The sequence below is a fragment of the Saccostrea echinata genome, unplaced genomic scaffold (assembly GCF_033153115.1).
Source record: "Saccostrea echinata isolate AGI-Se365-2 ecotype Australia unplaced genomic scaffold, CSIRO_AGI_Sech_v1 ptg000030l, whole genome shotgun sequence".
NCBI classification, from domain to species: Eukaryota; Metazoa; Mollusca; class Bivalvia; order Ostreida; family Ostreidae; genus Saccostrea; species Saccostrea echinata.
This window is the reverse complement of record NW_026889779.1, coordinates 34,671,700-34,687,726: the sequence shown is the minus strand read 5'-3', so window position 1 is coordinate 34,687,726 and position 16,027 is coordinate 34,671,700. Positions and strand designations below refer to the sequence as shown.

General features: G+C 33.7%; 1 protein-coding gene across 1 annotated transcript in view; it reads left to right on the top strand.

Moving 5' to 3' along the window:
* LOC133197765 (leucine-rich repeat and coiled-coil domain-containing protein 1-like) overlaps nucleotides 1-16,027 on the top strand; it is an 88,177-nt gene that overhangs the window by 16,124 nt on the left and 56,026 nt on the right. The window contains exon 9 of the mRNA XM_061333969.1: nucleotides 15,642-15,756. Coding sequence (XP_061189953.1) covers nucleotides 15,642-15,756 — 115 coding nt within the window. The remainder of the gene's footprint in view (nucleotides 1-15,641; nucleotides 15,757-16,027) is intronic.

Sequence of the window (16,027 nt, the reverse complement as noted above, 5' to 3'; positions counted from 1 at the left end):
CCTGGTCTCCCAGTCCACCACTTGATATTATTGGTACGCGGAACAGAGAGATAGCAGATTAAGCTGCCTATTTCTTCAGGCTTTCACTCTCTTAGAAATGGAACCTCAGATATCGGAACAAATAATCTGTTGATGCTCCTATATTGTCTTATTATTGATACTGCAATTTTGCATTTGAGCTGTTATGTTGGTCATTATTTGGAAAAAACGGGGCAAATCTGGAATTTTAACTAACTGAATATGATAAATCTCTTGTGCATGATTTGTAGACAGATGTACAGTAAAGTTTTTAACCTTGGAATGGAACCTGTGTGAAATCGGGCAAACACCTGACATGGCTGCTTTGTCTGGTTCCCTCTAATCTGATAACTTCTAAATCTCCAAACCCTTCACTGTTATGGGCCCTGGTGTAATCTAGTTTAGATGCTCTCTCTAATACTACTTCAGATTGATTGATCTCTGAAGGAGGCCAAAGACCGAGTTTTTTCACTGTTAACTATGGAAGACAAGATTTTTTTGCGTTAATTATCCACTCGAAACTGATGCAATTTTTTCAATTTGTTCATTTCAAGGATATATGGATAATGCTCTATAAAGATCAGTCAAGAAAAAAATAATGAAATTAATTTTTTTGCTTTTAATATTTTTGATTTTTTAAAGTCATTAAAGATATGCTGCATATTAACAACTTCAATACATATCCTTTGATTATGAGTATTAAAGTTGGTTAATTGGAGGAGTCAATATGCTAGGTGGTAAAGTTATTGACCTGATGAAAACCCCCAGATCACACAGTGTTTTGAGGATGTGGTACAAGTACTCCAATTAGCAAACATTTGTACCTGAATTAAATGTTTTCATTAAATATAGGTAAACAGTGTTAGATGAGATCTCCATCCATCTTTTTTCTGACAAGTGGGTGCCCACCTGTTTTAGGTGATGATTTATTTACCAGAGGAGAACCGCATCCCTGGGAGCCACCCAGAGGTTGTGTGACGTGTCAGAGCCATAGTCGACCTCCGCAGCTTCACGCTTCACTGACAAATCCATATTCCCATCCCTATCAGACTCCTGCCACTCGGTGCACCATTTTACATGCTAACTTGTGGAAGTATTTACATTTTTCTGGCAGTGAATTTCATCAGTTATACTTGAGATCTATCTCTATTTCTTTTGTTGTCTACACTTTGTCATAAAACACTTAAAGAGATAATTATTTGTACTTAACAGTTATGTTTGTTTGGTTTTTATTTTATCTTTCCCGTATGCTGTCAAGCAGAATTAGTCATGTTTTAATCTTGGCATTAATTTTATTAGTATACGTATTAAATGAAAGCTGAGTTAAACCATTAAAAGTGATTAAGAGAAAGTCACATAAAATAGATAATTATCAGAACATCAGCAAATGCATCCAAATAAAAATGTTCAAAGGGTTACAGAAGGTCATATCGAAGTATTTAGATACAGCTGATGACTATATCAGTTCTCACATCAAAGTATTTAAATGTGTCATAAGTCTTGGATTTGATTGCTTAGCTTTAGGGGACTTGTGCATTTGCTGCAAATTAGGTATCACAGCATTTGCATGAAATTGACATGGCATTGGTGTGAATCTGCATCATTAATGAAGGCCGTTTTCTTTGAGGGATAAACAATAGTTGATTTTTTTCATTTAAAGGAAAATGAGTAGCATGCAAGGCTGATCAGCAGGAATTAAGCCATCTATCTTATGTGGTCAAAGAACTCAATCAAATTCCAGGAAAGTTCCACTCCATTCATCACCTCCCATTAATTACGCTTTCTTCTATTATTTTCTAAAGCTGTTTTGTCTGAATCCTGAGGTGTACAAAATAAATCCAGGTAGCATGACTCCAATCAAATGAATGTGTACAACATGTAGGCAAAACAAAAGCTGAATGAGAAATTGAGCACACATGATTGAAAGCTAGAAAACCTATAGCATGTAATGGTTGCCAATATCTGCATGAACATGAGCTAGAGAGGCAGCATCACTCTTCTGGAAGGAAGTCGCGATTTCATCGGCCACTGCTTGCTGTGAGTTTTCCCTACTTTAGACATTCAGTTTTTCCTTGAACTGTCATGGAAAGAACGGCTTCCTTAGTAGTCGGCCTATTGCTTCAAATTCATCACAAGGAACAATTTGAAGACAATCATGCATTGATTCTTGAGCTTTAATCATTTTATTAAGGAGAGATTTTTTTTTGCTTCTTGCATCTTCAGTCTTGGCTTTTAGATTCAATATGTAGGGTAATAAAATGAATGAAAAAACTATTGATTTAGTAATTAAGAAAAAAGAATTTATAAATCAAAAACATAAAACTCAAAGCTTTTATGAAAGAGGTGTTACAGTAATTATTTTAATCCAGCTAGCTTGTTTGTCAAAAAGTAATAGGGCAGTGTGTTTTATATTTTGAAAAAAGGAAGAACACAGTTTCATCATAAGAGGAAGGGAAAACAGTTCCTGTACATTTTGATATACCTAACATATTTTTCTATTATAAAGAGCAGCATATTTATGATAAATTGAAGATGGTGACAATTTGGACATCTGAATCTGAAACATTTTATACCTCTTTTTATCTTATCTATGTACATACTCATAACTGCTTAAGGATTCATTTGATAAAAATATGATGATATTAAAATTGATCAAAAAGTGCATTACTCTGTAATAATATGATTTTTGAGATCAATAAGAGTAATTGGTTGTTGAAGGTTGTTTGACAGTTTTCCACGTCAGATACACAGGAAGTTGAGGACCTCCGAGGATCAGATTGTTGTCTTTCCAGCTGTTTCGGACACCAGGACAGCTCAATCTCGCCACCACAATCCTGCATTAACATTTTTTAAGCGGCTATAGATTTTTTTTTTACCATGTGTCTAATGGACCGAGAAAAGGCATAATGAAATCAAGCCCTAAATGGGGAATTCATTGCAGATATAAATGGCCTGATCACATTGAGGGATCTGGGAGGCAGTGGGGGAATTAGACAGGAAATTACCTGTACTGTATCAATAACCCTCATACCATTAAAGTACAGAAAAAAATGTTTAAAAAAAATAGCATTATCAGAACTTGAGAATATAGGGAAAAAATTGTGGGATTACTTAGCAGTAGTCAATTAAAAGGTTGTTGTTTATGTTGAACGGGTAATGCATGTTGATAAAATGACAGGGATGAAATATGTGAAGTCCAATCACCTATGGTTTATTTTCAAGGTTTTTTTTTTTACCATGATGATACATGTATTTTGGAGGAGTTATCTGTGGCTCCCCAGGAGTCAGAGATCATATTTCACAAGAATGTCATGCATCTGCCTCACTATCACTTATAATCATTAAATAAAGGAAAATATTGACAGTTTTAGGTCCATGTAAGAAGGAGTGATTTATAGGCAAAAAATGGGAATCGTATTTTTATAATCGACAGGTGGACTTACTATGGTACAACAGCAATTCATTTTTATTTCAATATTTGTGAAGTTTGCAAAACAGAGGATAGATAATTTTGTATTTTAATGAAATAAATTACCGGTATACTTCTCTTTCCTCTGGAATTTTTCAAGTAAATTTTGATAATAAATAAAAAGTATGATATAGGACTTATTTGTATAATAATTTTAAAAAATTTGGTGGTTAATTGCAATCAAGATTTGTAGATTTCCTTCAAGATTTTTGACATAAAATAATTTTATGAATGACCACAATTTTTTTTTTTTTAAATTGGGCCACTTTGATGTGCTGAAATTTCCAGAGGTGAAATCATTTTTCTTTGGTTTACAACCTGACCCTGACCACATAAAACCAAACGTAAATGTTTTTGACAAATGATGATTTACCATAAAAGCACAAAACTTCAATCAAAGCCAAACTGTTAGACACAACCTTGAATCATAAAACGTAAGGTCAGATGTGAAGATACACACAGGTAATTGGCTGATTAATAGACATTAAAGCTTGTTAATTCAGATACAGAAGTAGTTTTTCTTTTAATTCTTTTAATGCAAGAATCTGGCTCTAGCTCCTGGCATACAAGTAAGGGAATCGCTTCACTGACCCAAGACGCCGGAATGGCTGGAATGGACATTATTAAAAAGCCATCAAACTAGATTAATTTGAGGATTAAGGTTAAACCTTTTAATTCCTAAAACTCTTAAAATCCTTTATTTCGTAAAGTCATCAAGAGGTGTCAATTTTATGATGGTATAAATGATTTATATTGCTGTTTGTTTGTACGATTTATTGAGAGAGAAATATATCACAAAAATCTGACGCAAATTGTTTTTGAAGATTAAATTTGATTCTAGTATAGCAGAAAGCCCCGCTGAGAATGAAACACACTAAATACATTAGTAGCCACTTAATTGATGTCTATATTATTTGATAAATACCATTATATTTGATTTTATATTCTCACAAGGGGAATTCAGCAGGCTTATATTTATTACATATGCAATATTTAACCCAGTTATTGTGGAATTTCTCATCAATGGATGATGTAAGAGTACCGGATTTAAGGATAGTGTTTTGAATCTTTATGACCATGCAATATGTGTAGAGAGAGACACTCTGTCTTATTTTCCAGAAATAAATATATTGACATCAAAGTAGATTAAATTCAATTCACTCCTCCAAGATGGAACTGATCTGATTTTCCTTCTGAGGCTGATCGAACCCTATCCTGGCTGGTTTTACTTTTTATCTTAAATTTTTTACTTTTTTCATCCATGTGATAAATAATGAAATTTTTGCTTCCTAATTTAGATTTAATTTTATTTTGATCTTATCAAAATCTTCCTTCTATCTCTGCCAAAGTCAATGCAGGTAAAATTTGATAATTTATGAATTGGGAACTTTTGTTGAAAAATCCTTTTGTACTCCTTTGAGATGTGATGTTTTTTATCAGATGGCTTTATTTAAAAGCTCGTTTGTCATGTGATTGAGAAGTCGTGAATTTAGTTTCATTTGATAGCGGCAACTGACCAGATTCTTAATAGGACTAGAGATGTAACATTTGTATAGCCGCCGTTGTATCTAATGAGTTTCTCTCTTGTCACAAGAAACACAAAGCAAAAAAAAATCTGTATAGAATGTCAGACATCCCTGAAGATAGATGAGAAATTCAAGATATATGTAAATAAAAATGAAATATTGGGATTTTGTGGAGTCTTTGTGATGTAAATTAATTGTGATTAAGAGAAGCTAATGCACTGTGGTGGATTATTGAAGACTACAGAGAATCTTCAGGGGGAAAAAAAATCATGAAAGACTGAGATTTGCTAAAATGGCTTTGGAAAATGACTTTGATTTAAAAACTTTCATGCAGCCAGTTTTTATTCATTTCTTAAATAAAATAAGTAAAAATATAAATTAATCATGCATTTCTGGGAGATTATACAGAAATTGAAAATTAATGAAACTGAAAAAGAAATTTTATAAAAGTGTACAGAATAAAATATTTTTGCAAAAGTAAATTAAATAAGTCACACATTAAACACTTACCAAATTATCTAGGAAGAACTACTCATTGGTTAAGAATTCCAGAAAAACAATCAAATAAGTTGCACTTGGTGATGCATCATCGTAAACCCATAAAAAAGATACAAATGTTTTTACAATGCAGCAACAGATACTAGTATAAATAGATAGTAAGTCAATCAGATGTATTTATGGACCTGCTGTTTGTGATAGGGGCATCCCTCAAATTGCACCTATCCGTGAGAAGCTTTTAGCCATCTAGTTAATGCTGGTGTTTGATTGGTGGAAACTGATCAGATCTTTGTTATTGATTTCAAAAGACATAGCTTGTTCCTTTTACCAGTGAAAAAGAAAACTTTCATATTTATATATTGATTATGTTTTTTTTATTCAATTTGATATTTTTTCATTCCTTTTTAATGATTGCAAAACAAACTGATTTATACTGAATTCATTCTTGCTGGTTACATTATAAAGATGAAATATTAGCATGAAAGCTTTTTTCTTTGGCCTTTGAATAATTCCAGATTCTGTTCTTTCATGACTTTACGAGTTCCTGACCACTCTAGGGCAGCAAATTCCATGTTAGGGAATTAATTTATGGAATACAACTTTATTTCATGCTAGTTCTTTCATTTTTCTTGTTGTGGTTGACAGTTAACACAAAATATCAACCAACTAGGAAAAAAAAAGATTTTCTGTCATTTTGGTCTGTAACAATGAAGAATAGCCCCCAGTAATGTTGTTCATGTATACCCTCACAATTTTGTATTATTTTGAAGTTTTTATATTTCTGTCAATTAAGAAAGCTCTTGTGTGGCTAATAATTTATGAGGAAATTGAAGGTCATTCCTCCTTATTTCCAATTGGGAAGCACCCTAAGGACCTACCATCTGTAGCCTTAAACCTTATGTTTTGGAAAAGAAAAACAAAGGCTAAACATGATTATCTGATTGATTACAACAGCTAATTATCATAAAAAGTCAGGAATGTCAAACTCCAACTTTAGCTGATGCAAATTGTACCTAAGATACATAAAGCACAATTAAAATTCAGTACATTTTCCAATAAGCACATATTAGAGATGCACTATTTTACAAAAATTGTAAATTAGTGCATTTTGGATGTAATTTGTATATCATTACATACACAATCTTGTGCTGTCAATGTATACATACTTCTGATACACTTTGTGTACATACTTCTAATCTGGTGTATAGGAATTACATTGTCCTCTGCTAAACCTTGATTATAGATTTATTTTTGTATTTTAACTCTAAGAAAGACAGAAGTCCTCCAAATTGCATTAAGACCTTGACAAAAATCATTTGACCAAGTTCTAGGCTATAGACAAAAAATATTGAATATCCAAATTTGAACCATACCTTTGACATAGAAACATTTTAAGTTTATAGTTGACACAAAGAATGATATAATCTTAAAAGTTTGTCATGACCTTGAGTTTCAAGGTTATTTGAACAAGTTCAATGGCACTGCAGGCACGGATCCAGGATTTTTTTCCGGGAGGGGGGGGGGATTTTTGAAATTTTGAAAACAAAAAACAAAAAAAAAAACTGAAATCCATTTCCCAAACGTGAAAAACACCTATTTTGTGATGGTGAGGTCTTCGATTTCTGGGGGGGTGGTTCCAAAGTCATTTTTATTTACTTTTTTTATATACTTTTGATAACTCCCCCCCCCCCCCCCCCCAGATCTGCACATGCACTGGCAGTTACTGCTTTTTCTCTTAACTCTGTAACTGCATCTAACTATAAATAGTTCATGCAAAATGCAAACTTATAACTTCAAAATGCAAGTAATAATAATCTAAAATGCAATAACATTTTTATTTAATTATTGTTTGAAATTTTAATGAAACATTTACATTTTTGTCTTTGATAATCTGTGAAAAGGAACTTTAAAAATCAAACCTTAAATTAATTATACTGAATCTTGTAAATAAGATTAAAAATACTTCTAAAGACATGACAAATCTTATTCATTTCTGCCTATTCAATCAGCAAAAAATATTTTCTAAGTTCATCTTAATTAAGTTACCTCCACATGAACACAAATTTTAAATTATTTTCAGTTTTGTATGTGTTTTGTTTAATGTTTTTATTAGGGTTATTTCCCTTGTGCATTTTACCTTACCTTTCCTGCTCTCTTTTGCAGAAGAGTTCTGACATAGAAAGTAATTTGTAAAAGATTTTTTGGTCTGTGGATCAGTCAACTTTTGGACATATTCAGCTTCTTAGAAAAAGCAGGGAATCAGACTTTGAATCATTAATTTTAGATATGACACAAAGTTAATAGGAGAAAAATGATGCTGTCTTTCTCCTTAACCATCTTTTATCTAAAGGAGAGGTGAAGCCATCATTATAACCCTCAAATTTGATGCAATTTTCAAGTCTCCTTTACTCTTGAGCATATAGCAAACAACTTCCTTATCTGGAGCATCAATATCTCAAATACCATGGATATCTCAAAGTGATTTGGAAGTCCCAACAACATATTCTTTTAGCATTTTACCCTAATATCTTGAATCCTTGGATATCTCAAAGTTTTTTCTCTGTCCCATCAAGTTCAAGATAACAAAGATTGACTGTATTTCTGTTACTCATTTTAATGACTGCTCATCCATAAAGGGATGAGATAGATTTTGCTAAAGAAAACTGTTCATCTTAATTAGCTGATACTTTCTGTTTTTGTTCATAAGGTCTGAGCTAGGGTTTGAATTTTATAAGATTTAGAATCGATCAGATGAGAAATTGAAATAAATGCAATTCTTTTGGTCTTTGACTCAATGTATGTAAACAAGTCATGAAGACTGACAAATATGGAATCTGAGATATTGATTGTGTTTACTACAATGAATGGGCGCTATGTTTTATTTACTTTAATTCTTGGGGACCAAGAAATTGACATATCAGGAAATATAGTCAGCTGTCTATCAGCTGGGAGAAATTTATCTCTGGTTTGTCAATTTAATCTGAGCATCTAATGCCTTGACAGAAAAAGAGAAAAGTAGCTGGAGAAAAATAAGTCATAACTTTTTATGAGCAAGTGCTTAAACAATAGATGGTATAGACATTGATTCTATACCAGCTTTAGATTTTTATGAAAATTAATATTTATGAAGATATAAGGCAATATTCTAGAAGTTGATGCAATTATTAATTTAGTATTTAGAATGAAATATGGAAAACCATTTGATTTCAGAAATGCAGAGCTAGTATACTTGAAAAACAATTAAATCTGTACAGTCGAATCTTAATGTAGAATACTCTGGTTCATATAGTTGACTGATGTGTATAAATTGTGCTAATATAGCTGAACCTGTCTCCAATGACATAATCATGTCAATCCCCCCCCCACCCCAAAGAAAGGTGAAAAAAATAACAACAAAACAAGAAGGACCAGAGTATATAAACTTTGATACCAGTTTGATTTAGCCTATTGCTGGAATGAGATGTAATTGTCATTATTTCTTTCAGAATAATACATTCAATCTGATTGGTTTAGAGCATGTCATGTGCAGGGAGGCAATTCATGATGTCTCCCTCACACACAGATGACAAAGAATAGCGCAAGTGAGTGTGCAGGGTGACTACTGTGTTGTCTCCCTTTTAGATGAAAATAAGATGTGAGGCAACTCATCAGTAAACAATAAATTCTAATGGTGAAGTTAAAGTTGTCTGATGACATATTTTGAAAGTATGGAATCAGAGCATTTCTACTCTATTTTATAAAATTTAGATTCTTCAGGATAGTAAAACTATTATGGACTATTTAGAAAGGAGACATCAAGCACCCTTGGCATGACAACCCTACTCAAAACCTGATAAACTGTGATGTCTCCATTCTATGTGTAAGATATTATGTAACTGCTCATATTTGTAGAATACCATGGTAGTTGCATCATCAATAGAATTACTAGGTTCATCAAATCTTCAATTTGATTTTATTTTAAGCATTGAATTCTTATTTTTGGTTGTCATCAGTCTTTTAACAGCACCTGGCCGTGCCAACAAATTGAATACCACGCATTAGCACAGTATGATAATTTGTCGGCACAGACAGGTTCTGTTGTATGACCGATGACAACCAAAAATAAGAATTCAATGCTTATATTTACTTTCTCTAATATTTTCTCTTTCATTCATCTTTATTTTAAAATAGCACCTTTTAGAACTGGTGTGGATAAGAGATGTAAGAGCCGTTATGATGTGGAAAGTTAAATACATGTAATGTAAATGAATATTGCAAGGGAAAAAAATGACAAATGTACAGTTGTTATATTTTTACGACAATTTAATAGGATATTTGTTTGTTTTTTAGCTCAAGTGAGCTTTTCTGATCGAAATTTGTCCGTTTTATGTCGTCATTGTCGTTGTCGTTAACTTTTCACACTTTCATCTTCTTCTCAAGAACCACTGGGCCAATTTCAACCAAACTTGCCACAATTAAAGTATTCTTCGGTAAAGGGGATTCAAGTTTGTTCAAATAAAGGGCCACGCCTTCTTCCAAGAGGAGATAATTATGAATTCGTGAAAAATTAATGGCATCATTTAAAAATCTTCTTCTCAAGAACAGCAAAGCGATGGTTGGTCATATTTAAATGGAAGCATCCTCAGGTAATGTAGATTCAAATTTTGTTCAAATCATGAACCCCCAGGAGAACAGAGGGGCCATAACAGGGGATCATAGTCATACAAAGGAATACAAATGATATATCAATTAAAATTGTCTTCTTAAGAACAGCAAAGCCATTATTTGTCATATTAATTCACAAGCATCCCTATGAAGTATAGATTCAAATTAGTTCAAATCAACACCCCCCACCCCCTACCCCCTCGAACCGCTTTTATATCAAAACTTTTCAAGACTGAACTGCTTTCTGCTTTTCCTAGCCAGAGTGCTCAGGTGAGCGATGTGGCCTCTGGGCCTCTTGTTTTTTAATTAGATTAATTAAGCCAAAACAATTAATATACAGTTTGGTGTTCCTAATGTATTAAGAGTGTATGTAGTTCCTATTATGTATTCTACCCTGCCATGACAAGGTTTCATATATGTATCATAATATTGTAGATTTCCAATGAATTTCATAAAGAAAATTGGGTACACTAAATGTAAATATATATAGTATCAAACAAATAGATAGAAAAATTGTCAGGTGAGCATGTATCTTGTGGCAGCCAGGCTTCCCCATTATTGAATGAAAACATTTCTAGTTTGAATGGATTTTGTTGGATGTGAATGGTGACTTGATTATATAATTAAAAAGTAATTTGTGATGTCATAGGAAACATGGCGTTGTGATCACTTTTATCCTTGATGAGAAATTGTTGTGAATATCTCGAATAGGTCACACCAATAAAATGTCCAATTATCTATAAAAAGAATCACGGGAGCTTATAGGATTGTATTGATTCTACGTCAGATGAACAGAATCTAACGGTGTAGGCTGGGATATAAGGAAAAAAAGGGGGATCTGCTGCTTGATGTGGTTATAGAGAAAATTAAAACAGGGAAAAATCATTTGTATTTAATATTGGTTTTTCCATAAGCAGGTGTAATGAATTTTAACTTTTTTTTGGTGCCCACTTTGTTTTTGGTCAGGACTATAGTATTTGTCATGTCCCACTGTGTTTATGGCCAGGACTGTAGTATTTATCCTGTCCCACTGTGTTTATGTTGGGGACTATAGTATTTGTCATGCCCCACTGTATTAATGGCTAGCTCTATAGTATTTGTCATGTCCCACTGTGTTTTTGGCCGGGACTATAGTATTTGTCATGTCACATTGTGTTTATGGTCAGGACTATAGTATTTGTCATGTCCCACTGTGTTTATGGCTGGGACTATAGTATTTGTCATGTCCCACTGTGTTTTTGGCCAGGACTATAGTATTTGTCATGTCCCACTGTGATTATGGCCAGGACTATAGTATTTGACATGTCCCACTGTGTTTATGGTCGGGACTATAGTATTTGACATGTCTCACTGTGTTTATGGCCAGGACTATAGTATTTGTCATGTCCCACTGTGTTTATGGTCGGGACTATAGTATTTGTCATGTCCCACTGTATTTATGGCTAGCTCTATACTATTTGTCATGTCCCACTTTGTTTATGGCCAGGACTATAGTATTTGTCATGTCCCACTAATATGGCCAGAACTATAGTATTTGTCATGTCCCACTGTGTTTATGGCCAGGACTATAGTATTTGACATGCCCCACTTTGTTTACGGCCAGGAATATAGTATTTGTCATGTCCCACTTTGTTTACGGCTAGGACTATAGTATTTGTCATGTCCCACATGTGTTTATGGCCAAGACTATAGTATTTGTCATGTCCCACTGTGTTTATGGTCGGGACTGTAGTATTTGTCATGCCCCACTGTGTTTATGGCCGGGACTATAGTATTTGTCATGTCCCACTGTGTTTATGGCTGGGACTATAATATTTGTCATGTCCCACTGTGTTTATGGCTGGGACTATAGTATTTGTCATGTCCCACTGTGTTTTTGGCCAGGACTATAGTATTTGTCATGTCCCACTGTGATTATGGCCAGGACTATAGTATTTGACATGTCCCACTGTGTTTATGGTCGGGACTATAGTATTTGACATGTCTCACTGTGTTTATGGCCAGGACTATAGTATTTGTCATGTCCCACTGTGTTTATGGTCGGGACTATAGTATTTGTCATGTCCCACTGTATTTATGGCTAGCTCTATACTATTTGTCATGTCCCACTTTGTTTATGGCCAGGACTATTGTATTTGTCATGTCCCACTAATATGGCCAGAACTATAGTATTTGTCATGTCCCACTGTGTTTATGGCCAGGACTATAGTATTTGACATGCCCCACTTTGTTTACGGCCAGGAATATAGTATTTGTCATGTCCCACTTTGTTTACAGCTAGGACTATAGTATTTGTCATGTCCCACATGTGTTTATGGCCAAGACTATAGTATTTGTCATGTCCCACTGTGTTTATGGTCGGGACTGTAGTATTTGTCATGCCCCACTGTGTTTATGGCCGGGACTATAGTATTTGTCATGTCCCACTGTGTTTATGGCTGGGACTATAGTATTTGTCATGTCCCACTGTGTTTATGGCTGGGACTATAGAATGTAAAATTCACAGTTTATTAGAAATATTCATTTACTTGCATGAAAAATACCATGAAGGTACTGGCACATGTGTACATATATGTTACTCATATGTATCATTATAGACAGGGCATTGGTCTTCTGATATGGACCTAATTCTAGTGATATAAAGTATGATATGAGTATCATTAGACAGGGCATTGGTGTTCTGATATGGACCTAATTCTAGTGATATAGAGTATGATATGAGTATCATTAGACAGGGCATTGGTGTTCTGATATGGACCTAATTCTAGTGATATAAAGTATGATATGAGTATCATTAGACAGGGCATTGGTGTTCTGATATGGACCTAATTCTAGTGATATGAAGTATGATATGAGTATCATTAGACAGGGCATTGCTGTTCTGATATGGACCTAATTCTAGTGATATGAAGTATGATATGAGTATCATTAGACAGGGCATTGGTGTTCTGATATGGACCTAATTCTAGTGATATAGAGTATGATATGAGTATCATTAGACAGGGCATTGGTCTTCTGATATGGACCTAATTCTAGTGATATAGAGTATGATATGAGTATCATTATAGACAGGGCATTGGTGTTCTGATATGGACCTAATTCTAGTGATATAGAGTATGATATGAGTATCATTAGACAGGGCATTGGTGTTCTGATAGGGACCTAATTCTAGTGATATAGAGTATGATATGAGTATCATTAGACAGGGCATTGGTGTTCTGATATGGACCTAATTCTAGTGATATGAAGTATGATATGAGTATCATTAGACAGGGCATTGGTGTTCTGATAGGGACCTAATTCTAGTGATATAGAGTATGATATGAGTATCATTAGACAGGGCATTGGTGTTCTGATAGGGACCTAATTCTAGTGATATGAAGTATGATATGAGTATCATTAGACAGGGCATTGGTGTTCTGATAGGGACCTAATTCTAGTGATATAGAGTATGATATGAGTATCATTAGACAGGGCATTGGTGTTCTGATAGGGACGTAATTCTAGTGATATAGAGTATGATATGAGTATCATTAGACAGGGCATTGGTGTTCTGATAGGGACCTAATTCTAGTGATATGAAGTATGATATGAGTATCATTAGACAGGGCATTGGTGTTCTGATAGGGACGTAATTCTAGTGATATAGAGTATGATATGAGTATCATTAGACAGGGCATTGGTGTTCTGATAGGGACCTAATTCTAGTGATATAGAGTATGATATGAGTATCATTAGACAGGGCATTGGTGTTCTGATAGGGACCTTATTCTAGTGATATGAAGTATGATATGAGTATCATTAGACAGGGCATTGGTGTTCTGATAGGGACCTAATTCTAGTGATATGAAGTATGATATGAGTATCATTAGACAGGGCATTGGTGTTCTGATAGGGACCTAATTCTAGTGATATGAAGTATGATATGAGTATCATTAGACAGGGCATTGGTGTTCTGATAGGGACCTAATTCTAGTGATATGAAGTATGATATGAGTATCATTATAGACAGGGCATTGGTGTTCTGATATGGACCTAATTCTAGTGATATAGAGTATGATATGAGTATCATTAGACAGGGCATTGGTCTTCTGATATGGACCTAATTCTAGTGATATGAAGTATGATATGAGTATCATTAGACAGGGCATTGGTGTTCTGATAGGGACCTAATTCTAGTGATATGAAGTATGATATGAGTATCATTAGACAGGGCATTGGTGTTCTGATAGGGACCTAATTCTAGTGATATGAAGTATGATATGAGTATCATTAGACAGGGCATTGGTGTTCTGATAGGGACCTAATTCTAGTGATATGAAGTATGATATGAGTATCATTAGACAGGGCATTGGTGTTCTGATAGGGACGTAATTCTAGTGATATAGAGTATGATATGAGTATCATTAGACAGGGCATTGGTGTTCTGATATGGACCTAATTCTAGTGATATAGAGTATGATATGAGTATCATTAGACAGGGCATTGGTGTTCTGATATGGACCTAATTCTAGTGATATAGAGTATGATATGAGTATCATTAGACAGGGCATTGGTGTTCTGATATGGACCTAATTCTAGTGATATAGAGTATGATATGAGTATCATTAGACAGGGCATTGGTGTTCTGATAGGGACCTAATTCTAGTGATATAAAGTATGATATGAGTATCATTAGACAGGGCATTGGTGTTCTGATATGGACCTAATTCTAGTGATATAGAGTATGATATGAGTATCATTAGACAGGGCATTGGTGTTCTGATATGGACCTAATTCTAGTGATATAGAGTATGATATGAGTAACTATTATTAGATAAGTAATTTACATGTTATCATTGTGATTTAAATTGTCAGTTACTTGAACTTCATCTGTAATCCATGGAGTGTGAAATATTTTGCCAGACAATGGTTGTGGATAGGGTAGATATTTGCTGGCTCTTCTAATTGAATGAATAACTTTTCATATTATGATTTTAAACAGTAATGAATGTATCAATTGCTATGGGTTTTTTTATTTCTCCATTTAAGATCATATGCAACATACCTTGCAACAACTATACAATATGTCATATATATTTTTTAATGATGAAAATATTTTTTAATGATGAAAGTTCTTGCATAATTCAAAGAAAAATTAATATTGGCAAATATATAGTATTAGCTGGTATTGCCTGAAAAGAATTTGTTTTAGATGTGTAAAACATATTTAGGCAATATATTAAGTCACAAAAAGGTCCTTCAATTATTAGGACTCTTCAGTTATACAGGGAATAAGGAAATTAATGTCAAAACTACTCGTTCTAAAAATAAAAAAAACTATATGTAACATGAAATACCTAGTATTATCTCCACTGTATTTCTGTTTTTTTTTGTGTTTGTTTGTTTGTTTGGTTTTTTTTTTTTGGTTAAATAGAAATGTATTTTTAAAATTATTTATTTACATGTACCTTAATTTTACATTATTGCTTTATAATTATTTTTAGTGATGATGCAGCAGAGAGTTCAATCAAGTGTGACAAAGGGAAAACCCAGAAATGTCCGTCAGCTGTGATGGTCACTGAAGCGCGGATGAGAGATGACATTAAGTCAACCTATGTTGTAAGTTTTTCCTCTGCACATGAAGATAATAAATCTGCTTCAAAATTATTTTGTACCAGTGTGGCAGGGATTTTTTTCTTTCTTCTAAATTTAAGATTTTTTCAACTTCATTTCGAACATTTCATTTCAACAAAATAGTCAAAAATATTAAACATTCTGTATCCAGCATCACAGTAATATACAGTCAAACCTTGTTATCTTAAACTCGATGGGGCCCGAGAAAAAACTTTAAGATATCCAATGACTAGAAATGCTAATGTAGTAATATTAG